At 29.8% G+C, this 24,427-nt stretch overlaps 1 protein-coding gene across 8 annotated transcripts in view; it reads left to right on the forward strand.

Annotated features, from left to right (window-relative positions):
- LOC134688227 (arrestin domain-containing protein 2-like) overlaps positions 1–24,427 on the forward strand; it is a 69,752-nt gene that overhangs the window by 5,892 nt on the left and 39,433 nt on the right. The window contains exons 1-3 of one of the 8 annotated variants that reach the window (XM_063548723.1): positions 14,593–14,660; positions 14,826–14,908; positions 19,883–20,002. Coding sequence is in view for 1 of the 8 variants with exons in the window: in XM_063548716.1 (XP_063404786.1) it covers positions 21,066–21,083 (18 nt within the window). In the remaining 7 variants the exon portion in view is untranslated. The other 7 variants (XM_063548719.1, XM_063548720.1, XM_063548717.1 and 4 more) reach the window with 7 other exon arrangements.

A 24,427-nucleotide genomic window follows, 5' to 3' on the forward strand; every position in this document is an offset into this window, starting at 1 on the left:
TTGCACTTTTAAATATTCAAGATTTTTGTTAGCTCAACAATTTATCTTATTTAAAAATATCATCCCGAGTTTGCTATTTTATATTTTAAATTTTATTGCAAAAAACATTATTTTTCATCTACAGAAAATTATTTTTCTGTTGTGTCTTTTAGTAAGCTTAAAAATTATTATATCTATCAATTGGTTTTTGAATTAATTGAATAATTTTTAATTTTATGGATGACAGACAGAAATACATGTGTATGCTATGAATGGTAGTATTTGGCAGCAGAGTACCATGAGTTATTTCCCTTTGACTAAAAAATCTGTATTTATTATTCTTATAAATTTTTTAAGTTACAGTACTGCCAGCTATTTTTTAAGAAGTGACTTGAAAACTTCAACTTTTAACCTGCAATAATTTGTTAAATGAGTTCTGACTAGAGTCGCTGACCCAAGTCTTGGTCAAGCCTTGTCAAAAATCATTATTGTTTAAATCAGCCCAATATAACAGATTAGATCTAAATCTCTTGTCAATTTAAGTTACATGGATAAGTACTATAAACCATTTAATGTTAAATCAACTTATTTATAGGAATCAGTTATTAGGGAAATATCACATCAAATCTTGTATGAATGTCACTTTGGATCCATCAGATTGACCATATAATTATTATTCCTTTTGGAATTAGTTCTGGTCATCACATGAGTTAACTTCCTATACAAATGAATGTAGTAAGGAAATTAATGTAAATTCAGGAATTATTGTGTGCATTTAATGTTGCAATTTCTAAAGAATTGTCAAAAAGCAAGTTAAAGTAATTGCAGTTTTTCAATTTTTCAAAAAGTGCATTCAGTTCTGCATTGTATGTTTCAGTTTTCGGATACTGATCACCCAGTCACATTTATTATTCACATCAATAAAAACCTCACTATAACTTTGAATTTTTGTATGAATAAAAAAAATAGATGAATATATTAGGTTAATAATCTCATATGGTTTTGTATTTTTTTTGTGTTTTTTGAACATTTATATTTTCACATTTTCTAACTTGAATTATAGTTTGATATTATATTTCATATCTTTTTTAGCATTATTTAAACCTGCCTAAAAATTAACCTTTACTCCCTGCGTACCAAATATCCTTAGAAAATAAGGCCAGTTTGCAAATTAGGCCAAATTTATAATAAACAAAACTGAAGCTTAATTGTAAAGTTTAAAGTTCAAGCAATAAATTTTAATTTTTCTATTGAATTTATATACATAACTGTTACATTTTTTGTACCTGTAGATCAGGGATATAAATACAATTGGGATTACTGTGTTTTTTATTACTTGTCAGTAAAACATTATCAAATCAAAAGATCAAACATTTTAATGTGCTAAAAAATACATTAGGGTTAATTAAATACTTAAAAATGTAATCCCCTTATTGTTTTCAGTTTTAGCTTAGATTTTTTAAAACCATTGAGAAAAAAAACCTGATTATCATCATTAACTATTGACTGTCTTATATTTTTAGAGTTGATGAAATCTTTTTCACCTTATGGTCCTTGTCGAAAATCTGATACTGATATATCTATTACAAAAAAAAAAGTTGTGTTGGTCCTCTGCAAAATTTTGGTGGTTACATCCTTTGAACCACAACTTTTCACGAACTCTATACTATACAATACATGTATGTTCTACTTGTACCTGTTGGGATGCAAAATAGGACTACTTACATGATGTTTAATAACTGAACAATACTTAATCCAAATATTTTGTTCCCTCCCTGTGATAGACCCTCCAATTTGTGAGGACATGGTATAAATGAAAGAATTTAAACACTTATTAACTTCTTAATAATTTGTGTTTTGTCATACTGCAGGTGTCCCTTGGTATGGAGGATATGACTAATATAAGCTTTAATTGTTGGGAAATACTATGGTTGTACTTTGGTATGTTGAATACAAATATAGGCAGAAATAGGCCAGCCCCCTCCCACTTTTTGTGGGGAAATTTTGTTTGTTTATATATGGAATCATTGAAGCATAAAAGGAATCCCCCCTCCCCTCCTATGTGTATTGATCAATATTTTTCGTCACACATTTCCCTATTACTACCTATTCTGAATAGAATGACTTTTTATATAGTCTGCTTGACAGTGATGACTTTTAAGTTCTTTTTAGATCTATCCGACCATTCCTTCCTGTTTCCCGATACTTTGAATTATGAGTCGGGGTATGCTGAGCGCAACAATGTATAAAACTTATTATTTTGTCTGATACCACTCCAGGTTTGTTGTGGGAGTAGATATCTCTTTAAAAATATATATTTCTAAGAACATTGACTGTACTTTAAGTCTCTATTCTCATTTCCTGTAGTATAGTTTGTTATTTGCCTTTTATGTATTTTTTTTTTATTTCTGATGCCTGATTTTCAATTAAACTGTCTTTATATTTTGGTTTCTTTTACTTGTAATTGATGCCCACACCTAACAAGAAAATCAAATAAATAGAGAAAATATTTGAAATAATGAATAATTATCGTTAAGGACACAGAAATAGTTTCTTACTATATATACTCAGGTACAGTAACTGTTGCTACTAATGTATTTATATTTGGGATTTGTATTTGAATTTTCATTTTTATTTTATTATTTCCTTGATTTCACTACTATCCCAATATTTTAGTATTTTTGTACTTTAATATGGTCTTATTAAAGGATCATGTCTGTTTATAGAAACATCTTATGAACATGGAAGTGGAATTTGTTTCCCGTGATCAAGTTTGGAATATATAGAACATATGTCTGTGCTGTCTATATTCTTTTATAAGAAAGACACTAATGAAGGTTTTGGAAGGATAGGTTTTAATGTTGTTTTATTTTTGACATTAAGGATAAATTCATAAAAAGAGATCCTACATCCTCAGAACTAGATATTAAGATTTTAATTTGTTATTGGAGAGTGTCACTTTGACAGGGAACCAAGTAAAATTTGAATATGAAGGAAGAACTGTAAAGTTTATGTGCATTCAAACATTTTATTGGGTATCTGTGACTGAGAGGTCTAAGTTAGCCTGTTCCAAGTTAATTTATGTATGGTAGTTTATCAAAAGTACATGAATAAATAATATATTGGCTAAAGCTTGATATATTAGTTTCCAGTGCCTAATGTCTTGTATCAATAAGGATGATTTTTTTTCAGTTAAAATCATAAAAAAAAGACCTTTCATCTGCTGTTTTTGAAAGAAAAAAAAATTATCATTTGCCATGCAGACATATATCCAGAGAAAAACTGATCAATTTAAAATGCACAATGATAATAGAGAGTTTTAACCTTATAATTGTTAAATATTTAATGAAGATGCAGAGCTGAATCTGTCAAGAAACTGGTTTATGTAGGTTTTTTTTTTTATGGAAAACTAATCTTTTCAATCAGGTCTGACGAAGATTCCATGTAAATTATTTTTTTAATGCAGTGATAGCAGGATACAGTCTTTAAATGACTCTTCAAGGTTATCAAAATGTGACATTTTTTGCAGAATAATACATTTGATCTCCTATAGGATTAATTGGATTTTCTTAAGATGCATTGTCTCATCTCATGTGACATTTCAATACATCAGTAATGGCCCTTGACCTGGTTAATGGTTTATTAAATAAATATGTTAACTTGTGTTTTTGTTTAAGCTTTATATTGAGAATAAAACATAAGGCAAATTTTCATTGCTTGTGATTTTAAGAAACATGGTGTGTTATAATAATAATAGGATCAGAGTAATTATAATACAGAGTATTAAATGTCTCTGACAACATATATAATACTCATTCTGATAGGATTGATAACATCATTGATGATTAAACAGCAACCCAACAACAGATCGAGTAAACTGTACATTCAAATTCCTAGAAATTCAAATAGGACATCAGGTTAATGGCAGCAACCTTTCATTAGTTCCTCACTTGAAACAGGCACATGTTGAATATAAAGCTTTTTTTTGAAAAAAAGATTCACATTTTAACTATAGAAGGTAGAATGCATGAAAACTTACACTGTGGCCTTATTTCATTTAAAGCCATTGCACTTATCCTTAGTCAGGGTTGGTCTAAGATAAGTTACTTCTTTCATCACTGATGAGTTTGAGTCCTGGTCGTTCAGGTGCACTTGACTGCAATCTTAGTTGACTAGGATTTCCTATTTTTGATGGAAGGTAATGGTTGTTTTCTCCTGGCTTCCTCCACCAATAAAAACTGGCTGCTAGCAGTGATATTGTTTGCCTTAAATAAATGGAGAATAAAGGCTTTTTCCTGTGGAGAAAAATCCCAATTTGAAACAAAAATGGCTTAAAATTATTCCCAAAAAGTCAACTTTTTTCACAAACAGTAGTGAGTCTTAGTAGTAAAAGTGCATGAATTCAAACAGAAAAACACTCTTTCAGACATTTTTCATGCCTAAAATGACTATATGTGCAGATTTGAGGGTCTATTTATGTATCTTCACTGACAATAAGGGGTATAATTTGAAATGAAGGTTTACCTCTAGAAAGGGGGTCTGCAAATTTAAGTTCCAGTCAAATTCCTGGTTTATTTTATATTTCCCAATTGGAAAAAAATGACACATATTTTCCCAATAAAAATGGGTAGAGGTAGTTTTGAAAAAAGCCAACAATATCACTGGCTAGGAAATAGCCCAAAAGCAGTGCTAAAAAGAGGCATTTAAACACCAAAAATCAAAATCAATCTTATCCTTACTCCATTTGTATCAGGCAAGTTAGTCTAGAAGAAAACAATTTATTTAAAAGTCATTGACAAATAAAAAATCTATTTTTACAACAATGAACATGTTAATCCCTACTTATTTCACATGAAAGCATGTTTTGTTGTTTATGTTTTTCCTTATACATTTGATTTATTGCTTACAGGTCAGTTTAAAGTAATGTGCCACCATCTGGCCGTAATATTTAAAACAAAAAAGTGAAGGACACATATATAAATAACTTTATTTTTCAAACAGCTTTCCTAAAAAATCTTACCAGGAAAATTCTTGTGTTAGTAACATAAATGAAAACTAAAAGTATAACTTAAGATTTCTAGAACATGCCAATTTATTGACTGTATTATAACTTTTATTTATAAAGGTTGGGTGCTATTTTGTATATATATTCTTTTTTGGTTCTTTATTGAATGGAAACTAGGATGTGTACCCTAATATTATCAGCACATCTAAAAACATTTTTCATAGATACATAAGCCTTCAAAAAACACATAGTCTTTGAATTCAAAAAAAAAATTCTAAAAAGAAATTATTGATTTTTTCGTTTGAAAATAATTAGAAGTTCCTAAGAAAAAAGAAATTCCTCTAATGTTAACTGTCTATATGATGTATGGTTTAATAATTGTTTTTATTTTTATCAGGTACTGTTTGATGTTTGTGAAGAGACAGCAGTCAAGATCGTACATGAAGATTAGAAGTAGTAGGTATTAAAGTTAATGTTATAAGTAAACATGATCTATATTCTAAAACTGGGTCAGAGCAATGAAGAAAACCATAATGTACATTTCGTAAAATTAAAGCACTCAATTTATAAGAGTGTCCTCTCATATAAATTTAAACATATATAAGGTGTAACATTTCTGTCATAATCAGAGGCAGCTTTTGGGGGGGGGGGCCTTTTCAAGGGAAAAAATTTGGTTGCTTATATAGGGAATCACTGAAGCGTGACTGAAGCGGGCCCCTCTTAGGTCAGTCAGTGGGCCCCCACTTATGAAAATTCCTGGATCCACCTCTGATATTAATGTTGTCAATTATAAATGTTAAAAAAGAGGGGTGAAAGATACCAGAGGGACATTCAAACTCATAGATTAAAAAAAAAACCTGACAACATCATGGCTTATAAAGAAAAAGACAAACACACAAATAATAGTACACAAGACACAACCTAGAAAACTAAAAGACTAAACAACACAAAACCTACCAAAAACTAGGGATGATCCCAGGAGCTCTGATATCCGGAAGGGTAAGCAGATCCTGCTCTGAAGTGTTCTGATTATTAGGTATATTTCAGAATACCAAGTAGATAGAAAAGACCCAATAAAATAAAATTCTTAGTACACAGAACTGTACTGTACATTATATGAATAACAAGTTATGCCAATGGTATGTTTGTTTGCCACTTAGACAACTCTGTACCAGAGAACAAATAATGCAGAGGTTAACAACCATAGGTAACTGTATAGCCTTCAACAATGAACAGAACCCATACCTAATTAACCATACTTGCAGCTGTTATGCATGCTGATTATGAGGGTCCTTCAATTAAGTCGTGCTCCACTGACTTTTCCTTCAAGACATTTTTTTTTTAATTTGATAGTTCATTAGCTTGATGTGCTGAAAACTAGCAGTAATTATTATCCATTGTAAATGGATTAAAATGTCATTATAAAAGCTACATATAGAAGGAAAATCTTATTGATGAAAAAATCTTCTATTTGAATGTCATGTTACATGTATTAACAAAAAGTATTGACGTGACCCCATTAATACCTTATTCTAACTTTGAGCTTCAGTTGTTAAATTTATAGGTGACAGAGTAACACTTTGAGAAATAATTACATGACAATATTACTATACATGATTGATTGTAATAGGGATCTATGGTAAGAAAATGAGATATTTTATTTAAGCCTCTGGTCACGGAACATTTTCATACATCACTGTTCATTTTGAATATTGGCCAGTAGCATTGTGATAGATGTTAATTTCAATGTAATCAACACCCTATGATTTATTTCGTCTCCAGGGTATATGCAGTACCATTCTATGAAAGTGATTTTTGTCATCGATCTTAATGGAAAAGTCCAGAAAATTAGTAAATCCCTGTAACCATATATTACGTGCTGTCAATAAGTTGATTAAAGCGTCAATGATTTAAATGGTCTTGGTTGATTTTCATATTTTATTTCTTTATATGTCTGTGAAAGAGTTAACTGGTTCATTTAGTTGTTTATCAGTGTTTTCTCAGGCTAACAGTATATCGCTGAGGGTGATTACTTACTTACTGGATATTGATAGATCTATTAGTGGTCACTCACAGGTAATTTGTAATCAATGATTGGCTAATTATAGGAAAGATTTGACACAGCTAGTAGAGGAGGCAATTGTCTTCTTATTATGATGTCAGATTTGTTTCTTAAATAGATGTCAGTGTAAGGATTAGTATGATGAAGTAAATAACTGCTACAAAAAATTCTTGTTGTAAACTTGCATCAGGTATAGTGATTTTTTATTTGCTCATCGTAAGATTTCTTCATATCAAAGTATAATCTATTATTTATCCCAAGATGTCATCAAAAATAATCAGACATCCTGAGTTGATCTTGCTAAATCATATAACATGGCTGAAACTCATTCTTACTGATTGAGTTGTTTTATTGTGTTTTAATCATACTGTCTTTTAAAAAATAAAGATTTGACAGTAATAAGTTAATAACACACCTTTAACACAAGTTATTTCCCTTTGTTAATTGTAGACTCACCAGGTTCCAAAGTGGACAAAATGTACCACTACTTATATTATGCAATGATTTGAAAGTGTTAAATAGTGTTTTTTATTCATTTTCAATGCAAATATAACTTTATACCAAAAGTTTTAAGCTTAAAAAAATGTATCATGTAATTTATGAAAAACTCCCAAGATTTAGTTTCATGTAAATTTGCATTTGCTGCTAGCACTTGACTGTCATTGAGAATTTGTTTTCTTTCTTAGGGTAACAAAGCGTACAAATGGCTATTTAATTGCAGGGTTAATTATGAAATTGGCAAATAGACGTCACTATTGATATACACAATCCAGGTTACACCTTCATAATTGTATCTTATATACATGTACATACAAACAAGCCAATACTGAAGGACAAGCATGTATTATTTGTGTTTGTGACTTACAGCTATCACTTATCTTGAAAAATAAAATGCAGGCTCTAAACTTTTATTTCGATCAAATTCTGCAATTATTATGCAGATAGATGAAACTTTTTGGTTGGAAATCGCCTTAATTATTACATTGCTTCACTCATACATTGTACATATAGAGTATATATAAATATGGTATTAATAAAATACTGTTGAAGGTTTGGCATTACATTTTATTGATCACTGCATTGTTTTATATTTTTGTTTTTGTTTGGCATGGATCTAACTTAAAGGTGGTGCGTTCTTCTTCTAGTTTGTGGAGGATTAAGCTTTATATTGCTTCGTTTAACTTCTGATTTGAGGAGTTTTTAGTTGAAAGCTAGGTTCTGAGTATTGTTCCATAATGGGTCTCTCCTTCAGGTTAATGAAGTCATCACTGATAAACAGAATATTATCATGAAATATTGAGTTTAAGTTGACAACAGACTTTATACTAAGAACAAAATAAAAGTTTTTCAAAAGAACCAAATTCCATTTTATTCATAAACATTTAACTGAAGTCAAAATGGGGGAAAACTAGAAGAATATAAAAGTTGTGTTTATCATATTGGCCAAAGGGTTCGACCTTTCCACTATGAGCCATTGTTTTTTTTCTAATCCAGAAACAAAAGCCTCAAGTATGCACTCCTTCAATGGTGTCTCTCAAAAATTTGATTTAGTTTATATATCACATCAAAAACCAATTCACAAACCAGTAAACCATTCTTTGGATATAGTTAACCTTGGAATCAATTTTTTTAAATTCATCCTCTGAAAGCAAAACATACTGCATTGCAAGTTAGAACTAGATTTCATAAAATTGGATAATGACTGTAAATTTTGTGTTCTGAATAGACAATAATCACATTCATAAAATTTGCAAGCTCAACTGATCTCCTGTTTTATCATTGGAGTAATAGCAAATTAGGCCATCAGAATGGTATTCATGTTGTGGGTTTACCAGACTAACATTTTTGGACGTTGACATTGATAAAATAAAGAAGAATTAAGGTTTAATTTATAATTATATATTTATAAATAACTTTGTAAACATTTTGTAAGAATTTTTGTTTACCATTTCAGGCGTTTTATTCTATTAGTTCAAGTCTATTTCAGTCCATATTTTTAATACATATTATTCATCAAATATAATTCCTGTATGATAATTTCTATTTAATATTTTTTTCCAATTGTGTGAGCTCTTTATTTGTGTGGAATGAATTTATTCAACAAAAATAATAACTATTAATAGGATAATTTTTATTAAATTTAGCAGAAAGAGCTTTAAATGCACTCATGTTATAAGCTAAATTATAGTAAAAAATGAGTCCTATTTTCCGGATAATTAAGTCGTAAAATATGATAAACTTTATGTTAGTATGATGGTCATGTTTCAGATTATTGGATTCTTTTCATTGCGAGTTTCAAGGTTCAATTTACTTGGCGGAAAGAGACAAAATCTATATGATATTAAAAAAACCAACTTAAAATATAAAAATTGTGTGAGCTATTCATGGATTAGAATTATGTAATATGTAAATAGAATGAATGGGTGAAAAGAACAGGAAATTTAATAAAATTTACAAGTGTTCAGGTACCAAATTAAAGAGCAATAGATGCAGTTAGTAGTGGGGGTACCTTCATGTTGATTTATTTGCGACCTCAGACTAATCACAATAAGGATATTTTGACGAATCACAGTAAAAATTTAACCAAATTGACACAAACAGCTGAAAAGTAACATTTGAAGTGCATATTACTACCCTCATAGACCATTTATGTCCATACTCATTATTGTTTAGTGGAAAGTCTCTTCTGTTATTAAATATGGCCTCCATATTCTATCTCAGGATAGTGTTGTGATAAAGTTATAAAAGGTATAATTTAGATAAGAGGCTGAGGAGTTTGTATGTTGGTTTCTTACATATCAGATGTAATGAGTATGCTTTTTTAATGGATAAAGGTGGTACCTAACACTACAGGGAGATAACTATGTAAAACAGCTAAACGTTTTAATCATGTTGTATTGTTAAGGAAATATTTTGCTTTTCAATGATCAAAATTAGTGTTTGTCAAACTGCTATATATCCAACCAATTTTTTCCAAGAAAGTGATTGGTTTAAGTTTTTTTTATTTTTTTATTTTTTTCAAAGGGTCAAAGTAAATATTTTGTCAAAATTTTATGAAAATTGAATTAGTTAATAAGTTGAGGAGAGACAGTGTCCTGTGAAAGATTTCATAGATTGAGTTAAGAAGATCATGAAATTAATTGAAGAGGTTCTAAGATTTCTTTGATTCTTAAGTATGTGATGAACGCTTCATCTACGAGACCTTTATTTAATTACCTTGCTTGGCAAAAGATTTAAAATCGTAAAAAGAACCACATCTATGTGGTGAGCTTTATTTAAATTGACCATGTTTCTTGCAATCTTCACATTGTAATAAATCCTAGTTAAGCAGGAAGCCATATTTTGCGAGTGACAAATTATATGATTTTTTCGTCTAACTCCTTCAGGTTTGTTGTGATATTATCAGTTTCTCTATGTGTATTGGCTATTTATCTTGTTATTGGTGACAAAAGTCAATTATACTATGGAAATCACTGTTATATTGGAATTTTCAGCTGAGTTTTGTTCTACTCTCCAAGCAATACTATTTCTATATTGATATTGTATTTAGACACTTTTGGCCCAGTTTTTTCTTTGTTCGTTCTGTGATTAAAGTCTTTATATTATTTCCTGTTGATGTAGATTAAAAAAGGGATTTCCAGGATGTGTTTGTTTTGCTCCTGTAAACTTTGATTGTTATAATGTTTTCTTCTGTTTTTGTGTTATAGATTAATGAATAGCACATTGCTAAGGTACATAAACATGATAGAATAACATTTAAAATCAACAATTATACTGAGATTTGTAAAATATGACTCACTACAAATTTAAAAAAGCTTGCTATCAACTACAGCTATGTAAAGGAAAGTTTTGTTGGGCTTAACCAAAATGTATATATGCAATGGTTAAGTGCAAATTTTTGTCAAGCCTGCGACTTTTGTCGCTGAAAGCTCAACATAGGGATACTTATCCAGCAACAGATATCATCTGACCATGACCTCATTTTCATGGTTCTGTGGGTAAAGTTAAGTTTCTGTGATTTTATCTGTTTTTCTAACACTGTATGCCTTCAATAGTAAGTTTTTTTAATTTTTTTTTTTTTTTTTAATTTTTGTACTTTAAGCAATAGGTCAACTTTATTTGGTGTATGGAATGATTGTAATGTGAATATGTCTGTCTTGGAATTATGATCTGACCATGACCTCATTTCATGGTTCATTTGGCCAATCTTTTTGGTTAAGTTTGTTTCTTTGATACTGTTTGCAACTGTTCAATTTTTCTTAAATCATGAAATGATTGTAACGTGTACATGTCTGTCTGGCAGGTTACATCTGACCTTGACCTCATTGATCACTGTTTTCCTGGTTAAGTTTGTTTCTTATATACTATGTATAATAGTTCAACTATATTTAAAGTATATTTTGAGTATGGAATGATTGAAAGGTGTGCATGTATATCCAGTTTGTTTTTTCTGACCTTGACCTCATTTTCTTGGATCTTATTAAGTTGATGTGATAGTCTTTGAGTGTATATACATTTTATTTTCAGAGGTACCAGCATTACAGAAACCTCATAAGTCCTTTAACTGTGTTTTAAATATAGAAACAAACTAATTATTGATTGATTTATTTTTTGTGGATGGAGAAACAATTGTATTTTTGTGTATATTTAATTCATGGTTATGCCAATGTCTGCTTTGTAAAAAGCCTGTAAAAAAGTACTTTGTTGAACATTTAAATTTGTGGATCTTATTTACTCATGAAATCCATGTAAATTGGTATCTACAAAAAATAATGAATCCATAGTAGTGAGTAAGTCTTGGGAAAAAGATGTTGTTCTGAAAACTGAAATGTAATCTCAAACCTGAGGATTCCAGTTTTCATTACTAAGTTGAAGGACATCTATAGATATTTATAACATGTTGTTGTTCTTATTTATGGAGATTGATGACTCTCTATTGTATACTTATAAGGTATATATCTTATCTTTAAACTAAGTTACATATATTTAGTAATTCGGTTCAATATGATATGGAAGATCATAACAATTTTGTTACAATTACATTTTTAAGCCCCACCTACAATAGTAGAGTGGCAATATGTTTCCATTCATTCGTTCCTCTGTTTATTTGTCAGTTTGTCTTTCCCTCTTGAGGTTCAAGTTTTTGGTCAAGGTAGTTTTTGATGTAGTTCAAGTTCAATCAACTTGAAACTTAGTACACATGTTCCTTATGATATGATCTTTCTAATTTTAATGCCATATTAGAGTGTTGACCCCAATTTCAAGGCCCACTGAACATTGTAAATTATAGTGCAAGTGGGGCATCCATGTACTGTGGACACATTCTTGTTTTTAATACTTTAGAGTTGTTTTGATTTGCATTTTAATCAATGTTAGCTTAAACAAAGTGAACTTTGTGTATGTGATAAAATTATCTGTATATAAAAAGTGTAGATCATTTAAGTGATTTGAACTTTTTCAAATATATGCCAAATAAGGATTTAAAAAAATTTTGGTGCTCACTTAGAATAGAAATGCAATAGTTCCAGCAGAGCTTTGTGCCCTATGAATAAATAGTTCTTAATTTTTATCACATAGAAACTATCTTATATGGTATTTTTCATTTCATATGATTTTAAACTCTTGTTAACTCTGATAATGTTATCGAATTACATAAACACTTTTCAAAAGAAAATTGATTTGACCTTCTTACACAATAAACCTGGAGAAATAAGGGTAAAAGTTAATGTTTAATTAAGATGTCAAATGTTGAATGCCGAATCTAAAGAACAATCCATGAGAAAGAATATACTGAATCAGTACAGTTGGTGACTTATTATTTTGAGTACAGTTAAGAATGCCTACAATTGTAGAAGAAATTATATGTGAATTAAAACCTTGAGTAATGATGTGAGGGCTTTTAAATATTCAATTGTTACTGTCAGAGGGGGAACATTACTATTCTGTTGCCTAAGTGCCATATGATATTTATAGTATTGTTTACCTTATAACTTCATTATGAAATTTGTTAAAGAAAATATTTTCATAAGGCATAATTAAGATAAAAGTACAGTAATGAACATGTATAGATCTATAGATATACTGTTCCAAGGTACAGGTTAGGTGGTGTGTTGTAAAACAAACCAAAAGAAGATGAAAGCATTACATGTAAATATGATTATACTGTGGATTCATTATTATTTGTTGGGTACCGATTTTCATCGTTTTCATGGGAAAAGGTGAAATTATATGTTCAATGAATGACAAATTTCCTATAATCTTCTTTGCAGACTACGCCAAAGCAAAGAAATTAGATATCCTCAAAAATGTAAGTTTTCGTTAATTTCTTGAAAATTGGTACCCAAGAAAATAAATGAATCCACAGTAGAAACCAAATAATAGCTTAACAAAACAGATTCAGTTAGGAATACTTTATAGACATTCTGTCATTCAAGAAATAATAGTTTGACTAGCCTTACAAAAATTAAGCTGTTTCCTGAAAGGTAAAAAAAAAATATTGTCTGTTGATAAATGCTGCTTGAAATAGATTGGAGTCCAAATTCTTATGTAGTTAATAGATTTTCATGTAGTCAATTGTAAGACAAGTATAAGTTAAACACATGATAACAATAATCTACATCTTTTACTCATAATGCTAAAGGCTATGCTTGGCAAAAAAAGTAATATCAAGGTGAAGATTTTTGTTTGACCTGGACAGGGTTCTACTAAAATCAATGTGCACAAGGTCAGTGACTCAATTTGAGCAGTTTATCACTGAAATACATACAACATGCAGAATGAGATACTTTAATTGTACTTATTTTTGCGGTGTATTTATTTTCACGAATTCGTGTTTGGTTTATAATTGCGAAAATAAATACACACGAATCTAAATCAAACCTTTCAACTGAAAGGCAATAATTATAAAACCGCAAAAATAAATACCCACGAACGCGTTTGAAATTCACAATTCACGAAAATAAGTACCCACGAAAAAAAAGTACAAGTACAGTACATTCAATCCTCAACAATGGCAGAATGAATTGAATTAAAGCCAGGTCATAACAATTGACTTCAAATTTAACCTAATTGAGTGGGTCAGTTATACATTCATAGAATACTGTGGATTCATTTATTTTTCGTGGTTTGAGAAAAAATGCCATATTTGTTGATTTTTCATTTCGTGGTTTTGGCAAAGTCTACACTCATTCCTTTAGAAAATTTGTTTTTCATTGAACATTTGAATTTGTGGTTCTCCTGTACCCACGAAATCCACGAAAATTGGTATCCAACGAATATTAATGAATCCACAGTATAAAGTTAATTTTGGTTCAGTTATATACATTGCTAGGGTATATAGTTAAATTTTATTTATAATTATATATATATCTTCATTTTCAATTTCAGTCTATAATTCAAACTTTTCTTTTCAATTTAAATGTCTTTGATCTTGTCCGCGTGAAATATTAACACTGAACTAATATATCTTGCATAATAAAGAGTGACAAAAGAAGGAATAACTATGTCATAATTATTATCTATTTATTATTATTATGTTAGTATTATAACATGTGTTGTTATGATAGGTATTGTTTACTAGTGTGACCTGGACGTGTATCCATTTCCAGTGATCAAGTAAGAATTCAATAGATTATCGTGATTATAACAGACAACTTTACAGTTTTTATCTTAATTGCAAAACAGGTATATTGTTTTAAAATCAAAGTTTATTAGTTTTGGTGTCCTATATATATTTTGAAAATATGATAAGTTAAGAACTTACAAATTTATTTTTTTCAGATTGGAAGTAATAATTTGATGGGTTAACAGCAAACTTGTTGACTCTTTGTCTTGGAATATCTCTGTTTCTTTGGAAAAAACAGGTAAGCAATTTTATTTGATTGATAATATATATATATATATTATGTGGGTATTTGCAGTTTTAACTGAGTCTCTTTCCTTGTGCTGAGTAAAGACTTAAAACACTAAATTTTTTATACCAATATGTCAATACAAAAACTAGATGATTTGTTTTACTAAATATACAAAAGCCTATAATTAACCTCAACCTTATTATTAAAGCTAAAATCATAGGGACTTAACCTGATTAAGTAACTTGTATTCCATGAATACCTTTAGTCTTAATTAAAACCATTTGAACAACAACCAGATATATGTATTTTCAAGAAAATTTATGTGAAATGCTCAGTGCATCTTGTCTGAACTATGCATTTAATATGATGTCAAGCTAGGCTCCTAAAAAAATTCCTGTTTATAGTTTTTAAAATGCTATCACAACTTTCATACAGTTAACTAACTTAATTGAAATCCTCATGTAGAAGTACAAATGTGTATGACAAATTTAAACTTGGTCAAGTAATTTAAGTACAACTGTCATTGAAAAATTTGGTCAAGTAAAAGTTCAAATGTCAATGCCAATTTAGATCAAGTTCAACCTCTAGGAGCACTGACATTTGTAGCGAGGACAATTGCAAAGATCAAGACTGGAAGATTAGTAGTTCTGAATATCATTGTCTTACCATATATTTTTGTATAAAAGTGCAGGCACTAAGCTTTTTAATTTTCTGTCAATGTGCCGTTCAGGGAACATCGTCTGGTTCTTTTTACTTTTTTACTTGTCTGTCCATTTTGTAATGTCTCTGAGATCTAAGACTGTCTTGTCTGCCTCTGTGGATCTCAATTTATATAAATAGTAAAAATGAGACTTTACTTTTTTTTTGGAGGGGATGGGATGTTAGTCAGGTACTAAGCAAGTAGATGCCCATAGTTCTTTCAGTCAGAGAGCTGTATACAGAAACCAATATTTAAGCAAGGGATTTATTTTTGGTGACACTCACGTTGGCAAATAGTCAAATGATGCATATATAGCTTAATGAAGGCATATATATGTATATGTCAAATTAAGAGCTTCTCTTATATGAATAACAAATAGTTACTTTGAACTTTTGAAGTCACCTGAAACAGGCTAAACGGCTAAAACAAGTTGGCTTAAAGTATATGGATTGGTGTTTTTACAAAACAAAGGGAGCAGTAAAAATTACTGCAGTGATATAGAAATTACAGCATCTGTTGCAGTAATACAAAGTGAATACATACGTAGCCTAGATGATAAATCATTATAAATATATATATGTTATACAAAATGACAATGGATTTGATCCTGATTATCATTGCTACAAGCTAGTTACATCTTTTTATATATAAGTATATATCTGATATTTGTTGCAACCTGTTGGACAAAAATCTGATATTAATGTACATTATGGATTACATTTTAAATATTAATGGCCAATAATAAGTTATTTTATGCCTTTAAGCACATTTTTTTTTATGATGTATTGTTATATTGTAATTTCAAGGACCAAAGTTGGCTGAATGCAAAGTTTCAAACATCAGTTCTTTCAATGTAGTATTCTAGTTATACAGTTTTTGAACATATATATTAGTAAAAGAACTAGACTATTGTCTGTAATATTGCGGAAATGAATTTCTAAAATCAGTCGTTGTTAACAGATTTATTTATTTAGGTATAATACCATACTTTGATTTATAATTTTTTGCTTGCCATATATATTTGAAACATTGTACTCAGCATTTTCGTTAAAACCTTAAAAGAAATAGATTCTACCCCTCTACCACAACAAAAACAATATGTATCCACTTTAAATGGCTTTAAGTTAAAACTTTTAGAATACTTATTATTCATTTAAAGTTTGAAAATTTAACAACTTCAAGTAGATTAGTATCGTAATAATCAACAGTAAAGTTTTGTAGAAGGTATATGTCAGGTATAGAAATGCCTTAAGAACAAAAATAAAAATACAGCTGTATATTTCATAGGCTATTAGATTAACTACTGTAAATTTAATTATATGGAATTTAGAGAGACTACAGTTTAAAATGAAAAATTGTAATTTTACCTCTTTTTAAGCTCATTGACCCATTTTTGGTACCTGATGAAACCTTTAACTTTCGTTTAGGCTTTTCTTTAATGAAAGACAAGATTTTCCCTTAACGCCTTCAACAATGGTCCATCATTTCCTATACTTTATTATTTACAAGGTTATAAAGAGGCTAAGGGTACCAAGGGTTCTAAGGGTACTCAAACTGTTTAAACATAAAAAGGCGAATATCTGACTAGAAGGAAGTGGAATTAAAAATAAATACGACTTAACAAGTCGTACTAAGAGTTTTCTTAGAAGGAATATATGATCAATGTATCCGTAACAAAAAGTGTTTAGTAATTTATCAGTTTGGTGAATACATGTACCAGAATTGAACTTACCAATATTAATAATTCAGACAACAGTTGGTGTTAACAATTTGTATCGATCACCTTTAACATGGTATGTCAAGTATGCTTATGTAGTATACATTCTTATATATATAAAAAAACATGTTACAGATTTTAATGAATATTTTTTTTTAGATTATTTGTAAAACCTTTTGTAAGTTACTATTATGAAAAAGATTTAGAAATAGAACAGTTTTGATTATCATTGGAAATTGTGTTTTACATAAATAGGTCATTTCTTTTATTTTTCAATTGAAAGTTTCAGTAAGTACAGAAAGTTACAAGAAAAGTATTTCATTTTCTAAGATTTTTTTTTTTTTTGAATAATTGCATAAAATTGTTGCTGAGTTGTTGGGGCAATATTTGATGCCCAATAGTTTGTCTTATACTATAATAAAGTTTATGACTATAATTTAATCTGGTATGTCAATAAGACAGCAAACCCAACTAAAAATAACTTGAAAACATCTATAGACAAGCATTCAGCTTCAATAATAGACCAAGACGGAAGGCAAGACCTTTATTGTTCCATTTTTTTTTAGTGAATTACACATAATCAAACATGACATCGGTCATCAATGTCAAATTCTCCAAATAACTCAAAAGAGATTAAGATATTACATAAGACAACAAATGACTGATTCCTGGTCGGTAACAGGTACAAGTACATGTGACAGGGTTAAACTATAAACAACAAGACCAATAGTAGAATAAGAACACCTAGCGCCAACATTACAGTATCTCAACGTTACAAATTATAACACACTAAGTTACATTGACTATAAACAACCAGAGCAATAGTAGAATAAGAACACCTAGCGCCAACATTACAGTATCTCAACTTTATAAATTATAACACAGTAAGTTACATTGACTATAAACAACAAGAGCAATAGTAGAATAAGATCACCTAGCGCCAACATTACAGTATCTCAACTTTACAAATTATAACACAGTAAGTTACATTGATATATACTGAGGAAAATACTTTGACAATAATTGGTAGATAAAATAATTACTCGTCTATTTATGTCTAACATTAGCAATACTCAAAATATATCTTTCTCCCATGAGAAAAAGATGAAGATAGAATTCTTAGATGGATAAATGATTTAACTCTTGATTACTGGATTATTTATATACTTTTTATTTATAATAAGACTAAAAAGAAATAGAGAATGAATTGACAAAAGTTTTTTTATAGACATTGTTTTATTTTATAAAGATCATTGACCCTGGAAATCTTGATGGCACAGCTCTTTATTTGCTAAAACATCATAGAGTGAGAAGCTAAATTTAAAGTATAAACAAAAATAATCAGCTAAATAAGTTCTACAAATTAATCATTAATCTCAATTCTAACCAATATTTTTGGTCTCTGTTTGCGACAATAGTCACAACATATAAGACAGAAGGATGCTAATCTAGTGTTTGCTGCAATGATGCAATGATAATGTAAACAAGAATTAGTAAACAGAGATGCCTTTAATGATGATACATAGTTTATGTCTGGCATATGTCCTTTGGCCTTGGCCTTATTTTCATAGTTCAGTGACTGCTGAAAAATTGTATTGGTGTATTTTTTGAAATCCTTGCTTATTATGAGTAAAAAAGATTATTATAGACTTAGTTGGTATATGGGATCTTTGAAGGGTCTTCATGTACATTAGTGACGTATATACCTGTAATTCAATATTTTGAGTTTTAAAAATACCTTTTTAAAAGCTATATTTGGTATTTAAAGAGAATTAAACTACATGGTTAACCCTGGCACTTGGTGGATGTACATGTATTACTATTATATTTGTCAGATATTAAGTTTGACATGTGAAGATCAGATAAGGTATATTTATCAAAGATATTTTAGATTGAACTAGAACAATACTTCAAGGTCAGATTATGCATAATCTGTAAGATAAACTCTATGTTATGAGAAACAAATTAAACCCAAGAAGGAAGTCTAAGTGCATTAGTCTAAATTTAGTGAGAAGAATTGGTTACTTCTTTAAGATTATGAAAAGTCTTGAAAGAATTTTTAAACACATGTTCAAGTAATTTTAAAAGTAACGAAAATCATTTTTTCATACTGATCAAATTAGATGAGATGGTCTTTATACTTAATATTGCAACTATTTAGAAAATAGATTGCGATATCCATACAATAGTTTTAACAGTTAAACTCAGTTAAAATTTCAAGTCTTAATATTTGGAATGTATTAGTTTAACTACTTTCTGATTATCCACTTTATTTTATCTGTTTCTACCTTGTTTTAGTATCTACATGTATACTACTAAAATAATAAGGTCCAATTTGTTAGCGCCAGCATGACGTAATAACGACAAATCAACTAAATCAACTTTATACATAACTTATATAAGACAATGGTGTTGATTAAAAGTTGCATCATTCCAGGCTCTTTTGTTTTCCACATAATTGATATTGCCCAGAATTAACAAAATCCAGGTGGAATCCAATACCTATACCAATAGTGTTACCTTTTTGATACCTGTTACCTAATCCAAACGTCTCCATCTCTATTAGGCACACCACTAAACAGTGTATTTGGGAGTTATATATATATACACCGGTCATAGTCACACATGAGCTGCTCATCATTATACAAGGATTGATGCTAGTAAATTCTATCACTGACAAAAAAAGGTATATATAATTGTAGCATGTAGTTTTTGGTTGTAGTAAGAAAACCAGGACGGATTCAAACAAAAAGATTTTGAAAGCAGTGCACCTTATAATCAGCATGACTTTATTAAATGACAATACAAATTCTGAGAATCCAGGCTAAAAAAACATAAGGCAAAGATAGTTTAATTCAGTCATGGATCCCTGATGTTAGGGGAGGGGAGTGTGTTCTAGTATATATGTATATTCCCTTAACTCAAAAGCAATAGTGTGGTATAAGTTATTTAGGCAAAAAAATAGTTGTTTTTCATGCCTGCATCATCCTATACCCTTTGTTTTCATAAAACCCTAATGTTTTGCTACAAATCACATTGATAGTTACACCTCAAGTAATATAAATATAATCTAAAAGGGGTCAATATATTTATGGAAATGTAAAATTGGATAAGAATACAATGCAATATAGAGAGCATTTGTATACTTAGTGGTTGTATTTGCATATCTTTTCTTTAAAATCCTGATAATTATAGAAAATTTGTCGGGGAAAAAAATCATTAATACAACATTCTTTAAATGTTCTATAACTAATGCTCTATTTGATGTTTAACAAATAACATGGCATTTTCTTCTCCTTTTGAAAGACTGCTTGACAATCAATTTGCTGTTTGCCTATCACAACACCTTAAAGCCTCAGGAGTCAATACACAATTGTAATTATACTACAAATTCTTATACAGAAAATTCTTATACCAGTTGAAATCTGTATAAGCATTGATTTCTTTTCACAGTCATCTTCATGTATTATTGTTTGATTTTAAAGCCATTTCCAGCAACTAAGCTATGTCCATTTATGATTCCCAGGTGTCCAAAAAGGTGAGAAGAAAATTGGTCTTCTGATCTTTGTTGTATGAATGTTTAATACAATACATTGCCCTGGGATGTTTGTAGCAATCAGGATTGACTAATTTGACGTTTGTGCATTGTCTGATTAGGTTTTTCTTTCCTCTTCTATTAGTACAATGACGTCACGATTTATCAAGTGGTTGGAGAATTTAATCGTTCCATGATTTTCTTTGAGCTTTGAATGAAACATATATTCACGGTAAGAATCTTTGTTATTAGACCTTTATATGTTAAGCCTTTATTTGAATTGTGTAATATCGTCAAATTGAATTGAAGTATATATTATAAGAAGATTGGTGTGATACGGAGAGGAAGAAAAGATAAATTGCATGCTTTAAAATCATTTTATGTTTACTCCAATAACCATATAATTTTGTAAATGCAAATATTGAATAAGATTTTGAAGGAAAATGATTAATATTTCTTAAGCATTTTTTAAGTATATTTTATTGATACCAACAACAGAAATGTCAAGTATATATGTTTTGTTAACATTCATATTCTGTTAAATTGATAGTTAAAGAAAACTGAAAAGAATGAGAAATGATTGATATATTGTGTGGGATACAAACAGTTATACAACGAACATAAATGTAACAGCTATTATAATATACATAAAAACCTGCATCTCAATGAATAAAATAACATTTTAAGTTTACAATCTGCTATCCTATTGATGTTTATTCAATATCTCTTTTTATATAAAATCTAAGAAAAATTCTTTACGTTTATTTGATGTAATGAACCGCTAGACAAAAAAGGAAGAGATCAAAAGACTAAGAATGATGTTTGATATATCCGTTGTTAATTGAATTTCTAGGGCATAGTTTGAAGAATTTTTCTCTGCCATTGTCTTGATGCAATATTATTATACATTTTGTATGGTTGTACTACATTATGGGATATAATTTTACCTTATTATTGGATATAAGTTAACTCAATACTGACTCAACAAAAAACTTTTTAATATTGAAATAGCTTAATAAACAGTGGAAAGATTTATATGGTATAAATATGCAAATATATAGGTCAAATTGAAAATCTTGATCCCTTAGGGTTGGCTGTGGTATAGATACTTGATCCTCCTTGGCCTTCAGTGGCAGATCAAGGGGGAGGGTTTGGGGGGTTGGAACACCCCTTATCTTTTGGACGATCAATGCATTTGAAAGGGGACAAATAGTTAAGCCCCTTTCTCCTGGGTTGGGAATTCCCCTTCATAAAAACTGCTCCTGGATCTGCCCCTGTCCTTATCTCCTACCTGACAGAAAAACCAATGGAAAAGGAGGACGTCCATTTGGCTTTGCAGGATACATAAATTGTAATCAGTAAAACAGAATTACAGAATGTTTGTAAGGGAACACACTACTGAAGATACTGTTGACTTAGATAATGCCTGAAATATTTTCTTTAAATTATTAGAAATTTTTGGTAGGACATAATAAGTTTTGATTTTTTAAATCGATATTGAAATAGAATGAATAGACTCATACCAAAACAGTAAAACTTTCATAGCTTGCTGTTGGTTGATATCTCAGATCTTTTTGCATGGCATAATACCACTTCTTCATGTACTAGCAAAACTCAGCTCTCTTTTTGTTTTTTTATTTCTCAATAGCACATCAATGACAGGAAATGAACCATTGATGGTTGCTGAATGCCACTTAATAACTATAGACTATTTGGCATTGAGAAAAAGAAAACGTTGATTACTTCCTTTGTATAATAAGAATAAAATGGCTACATATTTCTTTTTATATCTAAGCTATTAGAACTTGTTGATAGCTATTTTTATCCTTATACTAGATATTCATCAGTTTAATGATCTAAATAACGGAAAGATGATGAGATAGATATAGCTGCCTCTTTATGAATGGAGGGTGACTGACCAGGAAGTTAATCCCTTCATGGTCAGTAGCCATGCTGAGTAAACTTTCCTGCCATTCATTCTTACCAAATAGTAATCAACAAGTTGATCATTTTCTCTTTCCTGTCTTTCAGTGACATGAAATGTCTATTGCTGTTTGAATAAGATGATCAGGGATGAAGGAAGTTACTGGCTATGAAATTAGACTAGATTTAATTCAAGTATCAAAATACAGTTTTTCCCCAAGGCTTTCAGAGATTGACAGACAATTTGCATTTTAATGCAACATTTTTTGTAATGTTCATTATATTGAAGTTTCAGTCTATGGTAAAGTTTTTTTGGACATCAATAACTTTGCCAATCCTTTGTGGAATTTTAAAGAATTTGGACAGAAGCTTGTTTATTGTGTAAGCCAAAAGTCAGTACACAAATGTATCATGCAAGGAAATTTAAAAATATTTATTTACCCAAATTTTTTATTTTATGGTTTGAAATTTTTATTAACAGTGTTGCTAGTAACCCTCAAATTGCCAATTAATGATTGCAAATCTTCAAAAACAGTATGGTTATCATCTTAATTCCTTATACTCAGAGCATTGAAATCATTACTTTTTTTTACTAAACTTTTTTCACAATTTTTTGGGGATGTACCACACATAACTGCGTACCGGTACTATACATGGCCAACTATGGTAGATTAGATTCTTGATCTATAATAGTATAGATTGGAGGGATATTCTTTAGAAGAAAATGATAAAGACTTAAGCATATGTCAGAGATCATGTTTTATGGCTGTCAAGTGATAGATGGACTTAAGCAGTGATCTGAAAGCCCACTCAATCATTCTTTGAAGTAAGATTAGACCCTCTTTTTACTTTATTCCTCACAGAGCAAATTAGCCATCTTCATCTAATATTATAGAAAGGTCAGAAATGGATATTTAGTGTCCAATTTCAACAAAATATCTGTAACAGCTTCATCACTGTTTTAGATGGTACAATGTGAAAACAGGGGTGTATCCCAGATTTTAGGGAGAGGGGGGGGGGGGGGGGCAAAATTATCGAAATATTCTTTATTAAGCTGAGAACAACACATGCTTTGCAAATTTAAGGAGAATGCACACCTACCATGCCTTGATCCAAATAAGCCCCTGGAATGGGTAATCTTTGAGGTATATTTTCATAAAACAACTTGTGAGTATTTTGTATGAAACTACTGTCACTTGCCATGAATGGCAATATTTGATGCAGTATAGTCGCTGATGCAAATGATTATTTAGACAAATTAATGCATCTATCTTTGTTTACCGCATGACCAAGGAAATGACCATAGTGTATTTATAGCATCACAAATCATACATGATGACCTCATGATTTATCTTCACAAATCATACAACTTGACCACACTGATTTATCTCCTGATAAATGATGCAACTTGACCGTACAGATTTATTGGAACAAATTATACAATATAACCTCACCAATTTTTCTTCATTATTTTTTGAAGCAGTAATGGGGAAATAATGGCATATTGTCTACATTTGCAACCGACTTGTTACAGTAAAGTACAAATATTATCATCAATTTCAATACAGTATAGGTTATCTTAAACAAGTTGAATGCCCTCACACTATGGTCCACAATGGCAAGGAACACAGCAGTGTCCGATTAATGATAGCT

This window comes from Mytilus trossulus, chromosome 10, assembly GCF_036588685.1.
Source record: "Mytilus trossulus isolate FHL-02 chromosome 10, PNRI_Mtr1.1.1.hap1, whole genome shotgun sequence".
Taxonomy (NCBI): Eukaryota; Metazoa; Mollusca; class Bivalvia; order Mytilida; family Mytilidae; genus Mytilus; species Mytilus trossulus.